The 19416-nt window shown below is 37.8% G+C and overlaps 1 protein-coding gene across 1 annotated transcript in view; it reads right to left on the bottom strand.

The window, feature by feature from the left end:
- Positions 1–19416, bottom strand: part of LOC138825804 (protein CC2D2B-like) — a 100297-nt gene that overhangs the window by 38663 nt on the left and 42218 nt on the right. The window contains exons 12-16 of the mRNA XM_070020473.1: positions 10496–10604; positions 9993–10111; positions 4803–4980; positions 2010–2160; positions 1682–1829 (exon numbers count right to left, since the gene is read on the bottom strand). Coding sequence (XP_069876574.1) covers positions 1682–1829; positions 2010–2160; positions 4803–4980; positions 9993–10111; positions 10496–10604 — 705 coding nt within the window. The remainder of the gene's footprint in view (positions 1–1681; positions 1830–2009; positions 2161–4802; positions 4981–9992; positions 10112–10495; positions 10605–19416) is intronic.

Here is a 19416-nt window from a genome sequence, read left to right as displayed (position 1 = left end):
TTCATACATTCTAACTTTATTATAGCTTATTAATAAATATCTATCCTACCTAAAAGACAATAAACCTCTTAAAGATAATGTATATTTATATATATAACATATTTTCCATCTCCAATTTGTGGAGAAGCTAAGATATTTAAGTGATTATTAGATTCATTCTGCAAACTTTAAATATACAAATTTATTATTAAATACGTTGTTTTCATTTGGTATAACATATTACAACTGAATACGAATATATACTTTATTTATTTGTTTGTTTGTTTGACTGTTGTGGGGCTTGAACTCTGGGCCTGGGCTCTGTCCCTCAGCTCTTCAGCTCAAGATGAGCACTCTGCCACTTGAGCCACAGCACCACTTCCATGAATATGTACTTTAAATTAAAATAGTAAACAACATAAAAATTAAGTTTAGGCTGCATCTTGCTATTTAAAATATGATAGTAATGTAATTAAGTGGGCAGTATGGAACAGAGGACTATCTTTCATATGAGACCATCTCAGACACTAGAGCTACAAAGGATAGGCTAGATTTATACTATTCCTCGGTGATCTTGGTCATAGACTAAGTGCAGAAAACATTCAATCTTGAAGTGTATATATTTATTTAGAGCCATGAATTATCCTAGTTATTTAGTGTCTTTATAGGTAATTTAATTAGTATAGCCAAAAGAATTTGGACTAGAAGATTTCTAAGATCCTTTCTATAAAGAAGTTGAAAAACTTTCCATCCATAAATAAATTGGGACTTCAGAATTATAGTTGTGACAGTTTCCATCATGAGTCTTCTAAAGCTATTATTGATAAAGCCAATGCCTGGAATGGTAGACACAATTACATAGAAGTAAAGTTTGAGCCATCTTCCTTTCTTTTACTCTGTCATTCTGACTTCACGGTTAAACCGTTTTAATGACTTCATCATTAAGACTGCTATTATTAAACACCCTTAATACTCATCATGTAAAAACTCTTCCTTCTCCTAGGATTAATCTTAGTGCAATCTAGAAAAAAGAGCCTAAGGCTCTTTTTGAATAGATTCAAAATTTACCCATTTTATCCCTAAAAAAAAGTTGGAATTGAACTTGAACCAAAGTGTCCATTATTATTTCCTCAGAGAGAAAAGCCTCACAGCTTTGTTACAATGACTCCCTCAGACATTCCATAGTTGTTCTGGTGTAAGTTGTAGCAAAGTCCTTGTCAAGGGCAACCCCTGTCCACAATCAAACATCAACTGAGCAACACTGTCTCTTGGCTCAGGACCAAAGGACTGGAGATTTTCACTTTGTAGATGGCATGCGGTAGGTGACAAAAAGAGGGTATGTGAAACTCCCGAGACTTAGAATGAAATTTCTAGGGTTTTCCTTCTGGCAAGCTGATCATGCACAAATGATTCTGTATTCAGGATAACTAGGATATTTAAAAGTTCCTGAAATAAAATCTTTGGAAGCCATGGCTTTTGCTTACAACTTAAGGGTTATGGAAATTCCTTTCACTATCCATACAATCCCAAGCAATGAAGTGACACATTTTCTTACATATAAATTTACTTACTACCCTTATTGCTTTAAATTAAAAAAATCAACCACCATATAAACTTACATGTTACTCCTGCCATGGGTACTTTTCCCATTACATCCCTTTTGTGCAATGCCTTGTTGAGACATGGCATTACAGTTTATTACCTACAGTATGCAGATCTTAATGACTGTGATACCGGTGTCAGAGGGATGCCATTTTCATCTAAGGCCCATGACAGGGAATAGCTAAGTTTTCCTGATGTCAAAAGACAAAGTTCTTCAGTTTCATTTCCCTCAAGAAGAAAAGGCACATCTGTTTATAAAAGACATTAAAAACTAGTTAATTGTTTTTAAAAGTATATCTTTCAGGACATTGTAGTTTTTCCCTGCATTCTGTTCTAGGATGGAGAAGTTCTGTGCTGACCCAGCTCTTAGCACTCTCCCTAACTTTCTCTCTAAGGGTGTAAGAAAAAACCATTTTGGGGAAACTCACTGCTTCCTACTTGTCCATCCACGGGAGCGACCAGCTTGTCAGAACTAAACTCTGCATATTCCAAAACAGTTTTGTCTTTCAGCTCTGTGCTGTTAGGTAAAGGTAAGTATAGTTTGGCCAGTAAGCTTGTCCTCTTACTTATTTCATAAACCTAAATATAAAAGAAATAGTTGATAGTTCACTGACAATATAAAATAAAACATTTAAGAACCCATGTAACATATGTACTCATTTTAAGAAACACTAGACCCCCAAAAGGCATTTTTCTATTATCTTTCCATCCATACAGATAAATGGAAAGTAGATAATCATATGGCATTGGAAGTGGAGAACCTTTTGTTGCTTTCATACAAAATGAACTGAAAACAAAGATTACAAATACAATTGAGAATATGGACATATATAATACAGTACCTTAAATAACTTACTATTAGGTTGCACTTTTAAAGTGCTTTTTTGTTTGCTTTTGGGTGTTTTGAAACAGAATCTCACTATGTAGCCCAGGCTGGCCTGGAACTCATGTTCCTTCTGCCTCCACTTCTCAGGAGCTGGATCTATAGGTGTGTGACAACATAACCAGCGCTTTTAACTTGTCAGATTTGAGCCTAATAAAAATTATAAGAAATAGATCTCATTGTTCTCAAGTCATAAGTGAAAAATTGGAGGAATGGGAAGCATACAGCCCTTGAGCAGTATAAAGCCATGGAATTATTTAGAACATGGTTGAACAGATATGGATGCTTGTCATTGGCTGCACACAGCAGGTCTTACTGTATAGGTAATTTTGCATGGCTCATGAATGATGGTATAAATATCCAAATGATCCTTACTAGCAACAAATTTCCCTAGCCCTGAATATAAAACTGTATTAGTTTTTATTTAAGTAACTGAAATCCAGGTTGTATTGTTTAGGACAAAGGAAATACCATGAAACCCAAGGACAAGTTAAACAAGCTATGGGAAAGGTGGAAAATTTCAAAAAGAGGGGGGAAAAGTGCTGAGTAGACATCTTTATAGGGGTCTACTGGGCATTAAATTCAGGTCTTCTAATTCTGTATGCTGTTTTCTATCTACAACTTCATACAAGCTCACTGACATAACTACAAATAATTCTTTTTTTTTTAACAGGAAAATCTTATGTTAACCTATACTGTGTTGTGGCTGTGTAAACAGTGATAAGAGCTCTAAAAAGAAGGAACAAGGGTAAGGAGACTGCTGCTTTAAAGATAAGAAACAATAACTATCTATAGTGCCAATCAAGAAGATAGCAAAGAAAAAAGAAATTCAGAGGCCATTTTTTTTTTTCTGATCACTTCTCACCTATAGGAGTAAACTTAAGCCAACACATCAGTCCCCAGGACAAAGGTATCCTTAATGCAAAATCCACAGTAAGGGTTTTAGGTCTGTGAAAGAAATTTCTTATTGCAAACCAGTAAACTGGTTGATTGAAAAAGAAAATTCAAATGTTGAATTGACATTTTGATTTTATACATCATCTTGTGAATTTGCCTAAGGCACATAGCATTCTTGGTGGAATGTCAGATCAGGGTCTGGTACGACAGACTAGAGGCCAGACCCTAAAGTGGAAAACATACTAAGGTGAAGAATTCCACCTGCTGAGGCCTCCCAGGAAACTGCTGAAACCCAGTGACAGCTGCTATCCATGATATTATGTGGCTTCCACGAAGTATCTTGAGGTTTCATGAGTGAAAATGTGCACTATAAACAGAGCAACCAGAATGTCCAACTACTCAGAAGTAGGAAATTGCAAGAATGTATGGAGAAGACAAGCAGTTCAGCTTGGCTGAAATGAAGATTCAATAGACAGTGGTAGGAAAAGAATTCAAGTTTATGTTAAAACTTTTTGGGCTAGCACGTATGGACTTTTTGCAATTTTCGCAGCAGTTAATGGTGCAAGTCATCTCTTGTAGTATTTTTCTCTTCCTGACTCCTAGGGTTGTTAGGGTCATGTATTAAGTGATAGGAAAATAAAAGGATTCAAAATATACATTTACCTGCTTTGTGAGGAATACTGAAAATTTTAAGTGATTAAATTAGTATATTATCATTCATTTTAGGAACAATAGTGAAAAAGTGTATGCATATATATATGTATATATGTATATATATGTAATTTTTTTGGCTGGTCCTGGGGCTTGAACTCAGGGCCTTGGCACTGTCCCCGAGCTCCTTTTGCTCAAGGGTAGCACTCTACCACTTGAACCACAGCATCACTTCCAGCTTTTTCTGAGTAGTTTATTGGAGACAAAAATCTCATAGACATCAGGCACCATTGGCTCATCCTAGCTACTCAGGAGGCTGAGATCAGAGGATCACTGTTTAAAAGCCAGCCTCGTCAGGAAAGTCCGTGAGACTCTTCTCTCCAATAAACCACTCAGAAAACCAGAAGTGTGCTGTGGCTCAAGTGGTAGAGCACTCACCTTGAGCTGAAGAGCTGAAGAGCTGAGGGACAGAGCCCAGGCCTAGAATTCAAGCCCCACGACCACCACCACCACCAAAACGAATCTCATGGACTTTCCTGCCTGGGCTGGCTTCCAACTGATATCCTCAGATCTCAGCTTCCTATATAGCTAGGATTACAGGTGTGAGCCACAGGTGCCAGGCACTATACACATATTTTAAAGTAGGAATTTCAATAGAAAGACATTATAAATGTCTTTGAATTTGAATAACTAACAAAGAACTGACTCATCAGGGATAGAACAAACAATATCTAACAGAAAAAATTACATATGGCATAAGCATAAGATACAACAAATGTCAAAGTCATACCTCCAAGCGAATTGTTTCAGGCCAATATATGAATTGAATATTGAAAATTTGCTGAAACATGACTTTAAAATCAAGTTGTAGGGGAGATACTGAAGTGCAAGAAACCTGTTTATCGTTGTAAAATATTTTAATAAAGTATTTAACCTTCTGAATTTTGGATCTCCTCTTTTGTTCATGCCTAAAAATTAAATAAATCTTTAAACAACCCTGGAAAAATAGAATCAATGTAAAACATTGTTATTTATAATATTTATCTTAGTATGTTTTTAAAAGGGTGATCATTTTAGAAAATAAATACAATCTTTAAGCCAAGTAGCATTTGTCTATATGTGGATAAAAGCTTGCTCTTCACAGTCAAATGATATTGGGGCCTTGAGCTTGTTAGGCAAGCACTCCACCAGTTGAGCCATGTCTCCAACCTTTTTTACACTGATTATTTCCAAAGTAGGATTTCATTTTATGCCCAGCTGGCCTGGGCTGTGATCACTTGTGCTAAACTGAACCACTGGGCATGACATATGCCATTGCTGCATCCAGCCATTGTGAACTACTTTTTTGGCTGAGCTGACACTGAACCATGATCTTTATCTCTGAAGTAGCTAGGGTTACAGAGGTGAGCCAACACCTCTGGTACCTGATTCACGTTTTTAAAGTAAGACATGTATTCAACATTAGAACTAAAAGTACAATAAATTAGCTGGATACCCGGGCACCGGTGGCTCACACCTGTAATCCTAGCTACTCAGGTGGCCTAGATCTGAGGATCACAGTTCAAAGCCAGCCCGGGCAGGAAAGTCTGTGAGACTCTTATCGCCAATAAACCACTAGAAAACTGGAAGTGGCACTGTGGCTCAAGCAGTAGAGCACTCACCTTGAGCTGAAGAGCTGAGGGACAGTGCCTAAGCCCAGAGTTCAAGCCCCACGACCGACCAAAAATAAATAAATAAATTAATTAATAATAAATAAATAAATAAATAAATAAGCTGGATACTAGCCTGTAATTCTAGCTATTCAGGATGCTGAGACCTAGAGGGGCATAGTTTGAAGCCAGCCTAGGAAGAAAGGTCTGTGAGACTTCATCTCCAATTAACCAATATAATGCAGGACTGGAGGTATGGTCAACCATGAGCAAAAAACCAGCAAAAGCATGAGGCCCTGAGTTCAAGTGGTAGTACTAGCACACATACAAAAAGTACTATGAATCAACTTTGATACTTATTTATCTGAATTATAACTTAAATAAGCTATAGCATTTGCCCATCAGATGTTTTATAAGGGTAGAAAACTAAAGGACTTGGGCATAGGGGTAAAGGAGGCTTGTATCAAGCTGGTGGCTCACACCTGTAATCCTAGCTACTCAGAAGGCTGGGATCTGAGGATCATGGTTTGAAGCCAGCCAGGGCAGGAAAGTACCCAGGAGACTTTTTTTTTTTTTTTTGGATCCGGTCGTGGGGCCTGAACTCTAGGCCTGGGCACTGTCCCTCAGCTCTTCAGCTCAAGACTAGCACTCTACCACTTGAGCCACAGTGCCACTTCCGGCTTTTTTCTTTTTTGCTTATGTGGTGCTGAGGAATCGAACCCAGGGCCTCATGCATGCAAGGCAAGTGCTCTACCACTGAGCGCTCTACCACTGAGCCACCTTCCCAGCCCCCAGGAGACTCCATTTAACCACTCAAAAACCGGAAGTGGTGCTGTGGCTCAAGTGGTAGAATGCTAGTTGAGCACAGAGAGGCTCAAGGACAGCAGCGCCTAGGCCCTGAGTTCAAGCTCCACAACCACCACCACCACCACCACCACCACCACCAAAACGAATTTAAATATTTTAAAACCTTTTAATTATTGTTATAAAGGTGACATACAGAGGGGTTACAGTTATGTAAGTTGGGTGATAAATACATTTCTTTTTGTTTGGTTTTTTTTTTTTTTTTTGGGTCCGGTTGTGGGGCCTGAACTCTGGGCCTGGGCGCTGTCCCTCAGCTCTTCAGCTCAAGGCTGGCGCTCTACCACTTGAGCCACAGTGCCACTCCCGGCTTTTTTCTTCTTGCTTATATGGTGCTGAGGAATCGAACCCAGGGCCTCAGGCTTGCAAGGCAAGTGCTCTACCACTGAGCCACCTTCCCAGCCCGGGTTTTTTTTTTTTTAACTGTACTTTTTTTTTTTTGTCTTTTCTTTTCTTTTCTTTTCTTTTTTTTTTTTTTTTTTTGGTACTGGGGATGGAACCCAGGACGTTGCACTTGCATTTCTTTTTGGACGTCATCCCTCCCTAGCTCTCTCTCTTTTTCCTTCTCACCCCCCCCCCCCATAAGTTGTGCAGTTTATTTTCAACATAGTGTCTAGTATTTTCTAACTTTTATAAGATACATTACACACAAATATACACACATTTCAATAATTTCAAAGAGGCGACATTCTTGATATTTTCCTTTTAGAAATGTTTCCAAATCTCCTTTAGTTTCAGGCTGCCACCCCCCCCCCATTTTTTTCATGACAGAGAAGCCTCAGACTACAGAGGCACGTAAGATTATTGAATCCTAAAACTACAGAGACAAGTCAGATTAAGTATTTTCTCAAAAGCAACTGTCCTAATGATGTTTAAGACTTAATCCCCTTTTGAAGAATCTAGAAAACTTGTTGGAAGATAAGTCCTAGGTTGATACATAAAATCTCCTACTTCCTGCCCTAATCATTCTTTGTATGCAGAATCTCCCTGCCCCATTCTCTGTCTTTCTGCAACATCCTCAAAGGTTTAGCGAACAAATGCTGTTTGTTCTTATCTCCTTGTTGGCTACACAATCTTCCCAATTACAATAGCTAAGTAAAACTTTACCTTTATGTTGCTCTCTAAAAGTAGTTGTAACAATAGCTCATGAACTGAATATGAACATTTTCTAATTTAGGATTGTACTTATCTTTATTAAAGGAGGCCTTTTTCTTCATCAGTATGCCATTTTTAAAATTCTGTAATCTATTCTTCTTTATCCTTAACCTTTTTATTTTAATCCTTAACCCTGATATTACCATATAACTGTTTTTTTTTTTTTTTTTTTTTTTTTTTTTGCGGGTTGTGAGGCCTGAACTCTGGGCCTGGGTGCTATCCCTCAGCTCTTCAGCTCAAGGCTAGCGCTCTACTACTGGAGCCAAAGCACCACTTCCGGCTTTTTCTGTTTATGTGGTGCTGAGGAATCGAATCCAGGGCCTCATGCTTGCAAGGCAAGCACTCTACCGCTGAGCTACCTTCCCAGCCCCCCATATAACTGTTTCATAGAGAATAAAGTTTTATCCAACTGGTTATTTAAGTAGAAAGCAACATTAGATAGCAATGGCTTTGAAAAGATATGAAGATATAAACATACCTTTCTATATCTTTATAAAGATATAAAAATTCACCTATTAAATTTACTTACCTATAAGGATAAAAAATATTTTAAAAATCTCTGTGTAAAGTTATAAAGTACTGTATTTCTATTCTATTTCCTTTTGCCTTGACTTCTACTGAGTTTTAGTACAGGTTTTCCAGCACGATCTTTTTCTTCCTTCTCTTTCCCTATAATTTTGATCTCAAGTTTCCTGTTTTCTTGAACTCAAGTTCTTCCTTGGTGTTTGGTTCATTACTAGTACTCTACCACTTCTGTATTTTTTTGGGGGGAGGGGGGTCAATTGGAGATCTGAGTCTTGTGGATTTGTCTGCGAGATCTGGATCTGAACTGTAATTCTCAGATCTCAGCCTACTGAGTAGCTAGATTATAGATGTGAGCCATCAGCAGCTGTCAAGTTTCCTGTTTCCTAGTCTTCATTTAGTTGGTCTTTTTTATGTGAATCATACATATTGATGATTTTAGGCCCTCACTGAAAGGAGGTGTAGAAAAATTATGATTGTTTCACTGTGGTATTTCTCTGGTCAGATAGTGAATAGTAGTAGTTGTGCCTTTATGCCTGCTACTGTTTTGTTTGTTTGTTTGTTTGTTTTGTTTTGTTTTGTCAGTTGTAGGGCTTGAACTCAGGGCCTGGGCACTGTTCTTGAGCTTCTATCACTTTGAGCCACAGCGTCACTTCTGGTTTTCTAGTGATTATTTAGAAATAAAAGAGTCTCAAAGGGCTAGGAAGGTAGCTCAGTGGTAGAGTGCTTGCCTTGCATCCAAGAGGCCCTGGGTTTGATTCCTCAGTACCACATAAGCAGAAAAAGTCAGAAGTGGCTCTGTGGCTCAAGTGTAGAGCGCTAGCCTTGAGCTGAAGAGCTGAGGGACAGCGCCCAGGCCCAAAGTTCAGGCCATAACCGACAACAACAACAACAAAAAAGGCTTTCTTGGGCTGGCTTTGAACCCTGTTCCTTAGATGTCAGCCTCCTGAGTAGCTAGGATTACAAGTATGAGCCGCCAGCACCCAGTTCTGCCTGCTTTTAATATTCATTTTAATATAAACACACATTTGTTCCTTTAATTAATATGAATATTTATTAGGTATCTACTATATTCCAACTCTATTAATTAATGCACATTCACAATACTGACTGTACATTCACAATACTGAATGGACTGACACACTGCCTCCTCTGAGGTAGAAATGTTGAAAAACTGGATCTAGTTCAGTGCTCTAAGTTACAGTATCCTCTCTTAGTACATGAGAGAAATGGGGATATGTATAATTTATATGTCTTCAGAATGTAGTTCAAAGAAGTCACAACTGGGAAGGAATGATGATTACACTATTAAAAAATTATTCAGAGGGCTTTCTTGATATGAAGTAGGTTTTCATGAGAACCAGGAGTGCTTTAACAAGCAAAAGCAACACTACAATCTTATTTGTTTTACAATAGCTTTATATCCTATTAATATCTGAATAAAAATTACTACCATAACAAAACAAAACAAACAATGGCTAACATGCTAAGCTTGCTAGTGAAGACATTACAATCTTTATGACAAGCTGAACTGGTTCATGTACCCAACTTAAGCATATATTAGCTGTATGACTCTGGGTAACTTGATCTTACATAATCACAAATTTGCTTACCTCTAAGATGATGATAATATCAGACTTCATAGAGCTATGGTGACAATCAAATGTGAAAATATATAAATAAGAACTTAGCAGAAAGCTTAGCATAAGCTACTCATTCAACAAATCTAATATCATAATAAAACAATAAATACACAATATTTAATGAAGAAATAATTACTTTAAAATGCTTACAGTGAACACTTGACTAAATTTGTTAGTTCTTCTGTCAAAGAAAGTTGTGGCATCAAAATTATTGGCTTTATTTTGTCAATTTCTGTTTCCTCTAGTTCTGAAACTAAATATGGGAGGCTCTGGAAACCAAAACAGAAAAAAATTACTTGTGTCTTCACTGCTAGGAAAATTATTCTTAAAATTCAACTTTAACTTCTTTTTTTTTTTGGTCAGTCATGGGGCCTGAACTCTGGGCCTGGGCACTGTTCCTCAGCTCTTCAGCTCAAGATTAGCGCTCTACCACTTGAGCCACAGCGCCACTTCTGGCTTTTTCTGCTTCTGTGGTGCTGAGGAATTGAACACAGGGCCTCGTGCACACGAGGCAAGCACTCTACCACTGAGCTACCTTCCCAGCCCAACTTTAACTTCTTGTATCTGTCATTTTGTTAAGTATCTGTTACAAATTGGTAGACTTTTATATTCTATTAAATAATGAAATAAATGTTATTTTGCAATACAAATACCTCCTGTATTTCTCCATTCTTAAGTGGTATATCTTCAGTTTTCATCTCGGTCTCAGACACTTCTGGCATTTGTGCTTGGTTTTGCTCATCACATTTATTTACTTTTATCCTAATTAGTAATAAATAGAATTGTGTTAAAGCAGAAATAATGGAAGTATTTAGGATTTGTTGAGATGTTGTATGTCACACGCAAAATAATGTTTTCTTTTTAGGTACTGGTACTGGGTGAACTCAGGGCAAGGGAGCTCTCCCTTTGCTTTTTTTTTTTTTTTTTTTTTTTTTTGTGCCAGTCCTGAGGCTTGAACTCAGGGCCTGGGCACTGTTCCTGAGCTTCTTTTGCTCAAGGCCAGTACTCTACCACTTGAGCCACAGTGCCACTTCCAGCTTTTTCTGTTTATGTGGTATTGAGGAATTGAACCCAGGGCTTCATGCATGCTAGGCAAGCACTCTACCACTGAGCCACCTTCCCAGACCTGTAGAAGATTTTTTTACCAAAAAAAAAAGATTTTTTTTACAACAAATAATTTTATATCCTAAGAAAACTAACAATATAACCATAAAAAACCCTTTAAGCTCCTGCTTAGTTTTCACAGATTTCTCTCTCCTCAGTAAACTCACCCTTAGCATCTGTACCCTTTCCTAAGGACATAAAGAAACCTCTCCTTTGGTGAGGAGAGATATAAACTGTAGGGCACATTCTATGTTTCCTCTCACTTCTCTTCCTCTCAGATTGTTTTAACTATGAAAATATGACCAGGTAGAAAGACAGATGATCAAAATAATATTAAGTCCAAGTCATAGCTATTAAGCAGTTATATGCTGTTAGCATCTACTAACACTTACAAAGGATTTATTAAGAATGTGCCTGTCAGGCAATGTTATAAATACATAAGGGATATTATCCATTTAATTCTCACAATCCTATGAAGTACATACTATTATTATTCCCCTTGAATTAATAGTTCAACAAAATCCCACAGATCTGGAACTCTTCCAGCAAAACAACTGATCTAGGAATTTTGAGTGTTCTTCATACTTTTCTTTTTTTTGGGGGGGGGGGGTCCGGTCGTAGAACCTGAACTCTGGGCCTGGGCTCTGTCCCTCAGCTCTTCAGCTCAAGGCTAGCGCTCTACCACTTGAGCCACAGCGCCACTTCCAGCTTTTTTCTGCTTATGTGGTGCTGGGGAATTGAACCCAGGGCCTCATGCATGCAAGGCAAGCAATCTACCACTGAGCCAACTTCCCAGCCCCTGTATTTTTCAATACAAAGTTTAACAAAGATTTTTGAAGTCTAAGAAAAAATCATTTGGGAAAATTTCATATGCTGTATTGTGAACTGGGAAACAGTCTGGCAGTTCTTCAAAAATGTTAACTACAGAATTCTCTTATGACCCAGCAATTCTTAGACAGATACCAAAAAAGAAAACATATATCCACACAGCTGACGGTTTACTTATAATGTGAAAATGCTTTCTTTGGAGAGTGTTTAAATGTTCTACAATTAAATTGTGGTAGTACAACTCTGTGAATATACTAAAAACCATCACCTGGTATCTTTTAAATGTTAAATCATATGGTATATGACTTACATCTCAAAACAGTTGTTTAAGCAATATATACTTTTACCAAATCAACTCGAAGTGGATCAAAGACCTTAATGTCAGACCTGAAACTCCAAAACTACTGAAAGATATAGTAGGAGAAACATTAGAACTCAAAAGCATAGGCAGGAACTAGTTTTTAAATTAATTTACTTTCTTGTTATTATGGAGGTGATGTACATACAGAAGGATTACAATTACGAGTCGGGTAATGAGTATATTTCTTTTCATACAGTTCTTCTGTTCCCTCATTTTCTCCTAGTCTCTCCCTCTCATCTCCACACACAAGTTGCATAGTTCATTTTCATTAGTGTCCAGTGACCTCCACTACTACACTATTTTACCTTTTTCCCCTCAAGTTCTGTACCCTCCTCCCACCCTCCTGAAGATATGTACATGAATACACCATACATAATGTAAAGAAGACAGAATCATCAAAAACTAAAAACTTAAATAAAGAGAAGTTTCTTGGAATTCATTTCAGTGTATATATATATATATATATATATATATATATATATAATTATGAGGAAATACTTAGGCATTGCACATTTGTGTTTATCTCCTAAGAGTATCCTCTTTTGGTCTCACTGTGTGTATATAGAATCCTATATAATTTGTCATATCTCAATGTGTTTTAGATCTAATTTCTGCATATCTGAGAGAACATACGGTGTTTGGCTCTCTGAGCTTAGCTTACCTCACTTAACTTGATTTGCTCTAGTTCCACTCATTTCCCTGCAGATGACATTATTTTATTCTTTTTAATGGCTGTGTAAAATTCCATTGTGTATAGGTACCACATTTTTTTTTGGATCCACTCATCTATTGTTGGGCATCTGGGTTGTTTCCATATCTTGGCTATTGTGAATAGTGTGGCAATGAGCATGGATGTCATGATCATATCCTGGCTTATGCTCTGGGCAGATGCCCAGGAGTGGTATGGCTGGGTGGTAGGGAAGGTCTATATTTAGTTTTTTTGTCCAGACTGATTATAGTAGTTTACATTCCTACCAACAGTACAGTAGTATTCCTTTTCCCCCACATCCCTACCAACATTTGTTATTGTTTGAATTCACAATTTTGGCCAATCTTACTGGGATGAGATGGAATCTCAGAGTTGTTTTGATTTGCATTTCCTTTATGGCCCTCCTTTATGCTATTCTACCTCTTTTTCTGAGAAGTCTCTCCTTAGCTCCCTTGCCTATTTAGTGATTGGTTTATTAGGTTTGGGAGGGATTAGTTTCTTGAGCTTATTGTATATAATGGATATTAGGCTTTATATATATATATATATATATATATATATATATATATATATATATATATATTTTTTTTTTTTTTTTTTTTTGGTCGGTCTTCCATGGGCTTGACCTCTGGGCTTGGGCACTGTCCCTGTGCTCTTCAGCTCAAGGCAAGTGCTCTACCACTTGAGCCACAGCACCACTTCCAGTTTTATAGTGGTTTATTAGAGATAAGAATCTCATGTGGACTTTCCTACCTGGATTGGCTTTGAAGTGTGATCCTCAGATCTCAGCCTCCTGAGTAGCTAGGATGACAGGCGTGAGCCACCAGCGCCCAGCATTGTTTGATATATATATATATATATATATATATATATATATATATATATATATATATATTTAAATTTTTTTGGGGGGTCCGGTCGTGGGGCCTGAACTCTGGGCCTGGGCACTGTCCCTCAGCTCTTCAGCTCAAAGCTAGTGCTCTACCACTTGAGCCACAGCGCCACTTCCGGCTTTTTTCTTTTTGCTTATGTGGTGCTGAGAAATCGAACCCAGGGCCTCAGGCATGCAAGGCAAGCGCTCTACCACTGAGCCACCTTCCCAGCCCTGTTTGATATATTTTTGGTAAAGATCTTTCCCAGTTTGTTGGCTGTCTTTCTAATTTAGTAACTATATCTTTAGCTGTGCAGAAACATTTATTTATTTATTTATTTATTTATTTAATTTATGCCAGTCCTGGGGCTTGAACTTGGGGCTTCAGAACTGTCCCTGAACTTCTTTTTGTTTAAGGTTAGCACCCTACCACTTGAGCTACAGTGCCACTTCCAGCTTCTTCTGTTTATGTGGTACTGAGGAACTGAACCCAGAGATTCCTGCATGCTAGGCAAGCACTCTACCACTAGGCCATGTTTGCAGCCATGTGCAGAAATTTTTATTGTGATATATTCCACTTGTCAAGTCTGTCTCCTATTTTTTGTGCCTCTGGGACTCTATTTAAAAAGTTTCTACCTATACCTGTAAATTCTAATGTTTCTCCCACTGTTTCTTGAAGTAGTTTCAAAATTTTGAATCTGATGTTGAGATCTTTAATCCACCTTGAATTGATATTAGTGCATGGTAACAAACAGGGATCCACTTTTAGTTTTCTGCATATGAATGCCCAGTTTTCCCAATACCAACTGTTGAAGAGGCTATTATTTTTCCACTGTATGTTTTGTTGTTGTTGTTGTTGTTGTTTTGTTTGTTTTGTCGATCGTGGGGACTGAACTCTGGGCCTGGGCACTGTTCCTCAGCTCTTCAGCTCAAGGCTAGTGCCCTATCACTTGAGGTATGACACCACTTCCGGCTTTTTTTTTCTGCTTATGTGGTGCTGAGAACTCAAACCCAGGGCCTCATGCATGGGAGGCAAGCCCTCTACCACTGAGCCAACTTCCCAGTCCCCCACTGAATGTTTTTGGCTCCCTTATCAAATATGTAACTGTAAATGTATGGTTTTATTTCTGGTTCTTCTAATCTATTCCATTGATATTCTGGTCTGTTTTTGTGTAGATACCAAGCTGTTTTTGTTATTATGGTTCTGTAGTAAAGTTTGAGGTCTGGTATTGGATACCATCCACATTGCTTTTTTTGCTATTGTTGTTCGTGGTGGTAATGGTACTTGGATTCTGGGCCTGGGTGCTGTCCCTCAGCTCTTCAGCTCAAGGCTAGTACTCTACTATACCATTTGAGCCACTACACCACTTCTGGTTTTCTAGTGGTTTACTAGAGATAAGAGTGTCACAGAATTTCCTGCCTGGGCTGGCTTTGAACTGTAATCCTCAGATCTCAGCCTCCTGAGTAGCTAGGATTACAGGTGTGAGCCACTGGTGCCTGGCTCCACATTGCTTTTTTTGCCTAAAATTACTTTGACTATTCTAGGTCTTTTGTTATTCCATATGAATTTTTGATTGTTTTCTCTATCTTGGTAAAGAACATTACTGGGATTCTGATGGGGATTGCATTGAATTTGTATAACATTTGTGATAGTATGGCCATTTTCACAATATTGATTCTATATATCTATGAACATGGAAGGTCTTTCCACTTCCAGATGAACTCTTTGATTTCTTTTTTTTTTTTGATTTTTATAGTTTTCACTATAAAGATTGTTTATGTCTTTGGTTAGGTAAAGTCCTATGTTTTTTTATTTTTTTTTTAGGCTATTGCAAATGGAGTTGTTTTCATGATTTCCATGTCTGCTTGTACACTGTTGGCATACAGAATGGCTACTGATTTTTGTGTGTTAATTATGTATGCTGCTACTTTGCCAAAGCGGCTGATCAGCTCTAGAAGCTTAGGAATGGAGTTTTTTGGGTCCTTTAGGCATAAGATCATGTCACTTGCAAATAGGGATAGTTTGATTTCTTCTTTTTTTTTTTTGGGGTCTGGTCGTGGGCCGTGAACTCTGGGCCTGGGCGCTGTCCCTCAGCTCTTCAGCTCAAGGCTAGCATTCTACCACTTGTGCCACAGTGCCACTTCCAGCTTTTTTCTTTTTGCTTATGTGGTGCTGAGGATTCCAACCCAGGGCCTCAGGCATGCAAAGCAAGCGCTCTACCACTGAGCCACCTTCCCAGCCCTAGTTTGATTTCTTCTTTCACTATGTCAATCCCTTTTATGTCCTTTTGTTGTCCTATTACTCTGGCTAGGAATTCCAGACCTATATTGAAGAGGAGTGAAGAGAGTGGACATTCTTGCCTTTTTCCTGATTTTAAGGGAAGTGGTTTTAGTTTTTTTCCATTCAATATGATGTTAGCTGTTGGTCTGTCAAATATAGTCTTTAGTGTTTTAAGAGATGTTCCTTTTATTCCTAGCTTCTGCAAAGCTTTTTATCATGAATGGATGTTGTATTTTATCAAAGGCTTTTTCTGTATCTATTGAGAAGATCTTGTGTTTCTAATCTTTGGCTCTGTTGATATAGTGAATTACATTTATTGATTTGTGCCTGTTAAACCAGCCTTGCATCTGTGGGATGAAGCTTATCGGGTCCTAATGTATGCTTTTAAAAATCTGTTTCTGAATGCTGTTGACTAGCATTTTATTGAAGAGCTTTGCCTCTGTGTTTATCAGAAAAATTGGTCCATAGTTCTCTTTTTTTTGGGTTGGATCCCTACCTGGTTTTGGGATGAATGTGATATTGGTTTGATTGAAAGAGTTTGGAATTGCTCCCTCTGTTTCTATTTCACAGAAGAGCTTGAGGAGAATTGGTGTTAGTGCTTTTTTAAATGTCTTATAGAATTCAGCAGTGAATCCATCTGGGCCTGAGCCTTTCCTTGTTGGAAGAATTCTGATTGCTTCTTCAATGTTATTGTGTGTTATTGGTCCATTTCACTGGTTTTATAACTTCTTGGTTCAGCTTAGGCAGTTTGTAAGTCTCTAGAAAGTTGTCCATTTCTGCTAGGTTTTCCTTCTTTTTTTTTTGAGTATAATTTTTGAAAGTAGTCCTTTATAATCATTTGGATTTTTTTATATTTGTTGTTAATGTTTCCTGTGGCATCTTTGACTTTATTGATTTGAATCTCATCTCTTTTCTTCATCAGTCTTGCTAGTGGTCTCTCAATTTTATTGATATTTTTTTAAAAACAGCTTTTTAAAAATTGATTTTATGTATTTTTTTTAGTCTCCATTTCATTAATTTCTGCCTTAAACTTTGCTCTCTCTCCATCTAATACTTTTGGGTTTCTTTGTTCTTGTTTTTCCAGCAGTTTTAGTTGCATCATGAGGTTATTTATTTGAGATGTTTCCATTTTCTTTATGTGTGCACTTAGAGCTATAAACTTTCCTGTCAGTACTACTTTTGCTGTATCCCAGAGGCTCTGTTGCAATGTATTTTATTTTTGTGGAATTGTAAGAACTTTCTAATTTCTTCCTTAACTTCTTCTGTGACTCAGTAGTAGTGTATTATTCAGTCTACGTGTGTTTGAGTGTTTTCTGTAATATGCTTTGTTGTTGAGAACTAGTTTGATTCCACTGATAGGATACAAGGAATTATCTCAATCTTCTTATATTTGCTTAGGTTCTTTGTGTGTACTAAGATATGATAAATTTTGGAGATTGTTCTATGAGTTTCTGAGAAGAATATGAATTGGATCATTGTTGGGTAGAATACTCTGTAGATATCTGTTAAGTCCATTTGGGTTAAAGTGTCATTTAATCCAGAAACTTCTTCACTTATCTTTTGTTTGGTTGACCTGTCCTTTGGTGAGAGCACTATTATTGTGTTGGGGTCTATTATGTTCTGTAAGTCCAAAAGTGTTTGTTTAATGTGTTTAGGTGCTCCATTGTTTGGTGCATAAATATTATTCGCTGTGATTTTCTCTTTTCTTTTCATGGATCATTCCCTTTATGAATATGTAATGACCTTCCTTGTTTCTTTGTACTGATTTTAATGAAAAATCTATTTTATCTGATACCAATATGGCTATTCCTGACTTCTTGAAGGATGCATTTTATTTATTTATTTATTTTTGGGTCCGGTCGTGAGGCCTGAACTCTGGGCCTGGGTGTTGTCCCTCAGCTCTTCAGCTCATGGCTAGTGCTCTACCACTTGAGCCACAGCGCCACTTCCGGCTTTTTGCTTATGTGGTGCTGAGGAATCGAACCCAGGGCCTCTGGCTTGCAAGGCAAGCACTCTACCACTGAGCCACCTTCCCAGCTCTTGAAGGATGCATTTGCATGAAACATCTTTTTCCATCCCTTCATTCAAAATTTGTTTTTATCTTTGACTGTGAGATGGATCTTTTGTAGAGAACAAATGAATGGACCTTGTTTTTTTGTTTTTTAAACCAATCTGCTGCTCTAAGTCCTTTGATTGGGGAATTGAGTCTGTTAATGTTTAAGGTTATTATGGAGAGATGTGTCATGCTTCCTGCCATTTTCTTAATTTCCTGAGTTTTGCTTTCTTCTTCCTGTGCTTACTAAACTAGTCTTCTAGTGATTTTTGTTTAATGTGTTTCCTTGACTTTGTTTTCTTCAGATTGTATGCTTCCCTTTAGTATTGTTTGTAATACCTGTTTAGTGTTCATGAATTCCTAATTTTTGTTTGTCATAGAAGGTTTTAGTTTCACCATCAATTGTAAATGATAGCTTTGCCAGTTTGAGTTGTCAATTGTTGATCTGCAGGACTTGAATTATACCATTCTAGGCTCTCTTTGCATTGATAAGTTTGTGTGGAGACCTCTGCACTGATTCTGATCTTCTTTCCATTGTAATATAGCTCCTTCTTTGATTTTGCCACATTTAAAATCAATTCCTGAGGCTGGGAATGTGGTTTAGTGGTAGAGTACTTGCCTAGCATCACGAAGCCCTGGGTTCAATTCCTCAGTACCACAAAAACAGAAAAAGCCAGAAATGGTGCTGTGGCTCAAGCAGTGAGGATGATATCCTTGAGCAAAAGAAGCTCAGGGACAGTGCCTGGGTTCTGAGTTCAAGCCCCAGGACTGCCCTCCCCCCACACACCCTGCAAAAAAAATTAATTCCTGTTTTTTCTTTTTCTTTTTTTTTTTTTTTTTTTTTGTCGGCCATGGGGCTTGAACTCTGGGCCTGGGTGCTGTCCATCAGCTCTTCAGCTCAAAGCGAACGCTCTACCACTTGAGCCACAGCGCCACTTCCAGTTTTCTGGTGGTTTATTGGAGGTAGGAGTCTCACGGTCTCTCCTGCCCAGGCTGGCTTTGAACCAAGATCCTCAGATCTCAGCCTCCTGAGTAGCTAGGATTATAGGCGTGAGCCACCAGCGCCCGGCGTAATTCCTGTTTTTTAAGTCTAGTGTTTTTACTATGATGTGTCTACTTCTTTTTGTATCCTGTTTACTGGGAGTTATGTATGCCTCTGTCAGTTGAGTAAGATTTTTCTCTCTTAAGATGGGGGAAGTTTCTGGTTTTGTTTTTCAATTGAATAGGTTTTTAATGTCTTTAGTTTTGAATTCTTCTCCCTCATCAATCCTGACCATATGTAAATTGGATCTTTTGGCTGGATCTGCCAATTCTTGGATTTCCCCTTGTTATGTGTGTTTTTTCCATGCCTTTGATTTTTCCCCCCT

Source organism: Dipodomys merriami, unplaced genomic scaffold (assembly GCF_024711535.1).
Source record: "Dipodomys merriami isolate MVZ:Mamm:240054 unplaced genomic scaffold, mDipMer1.0.p SCAF_14, whole genome shotgun sequence".
NCBI classification, from domain to species: domain Eukaryota; kingdom Metazoa; phylum Chordata; class Mammalia; order Rodentia; family Heteromyidae; genus Dipodomys; species Dipodomys merriami.
This window is presented reverse-complemented; position numbering and strand designations above follow the sequence as displayed.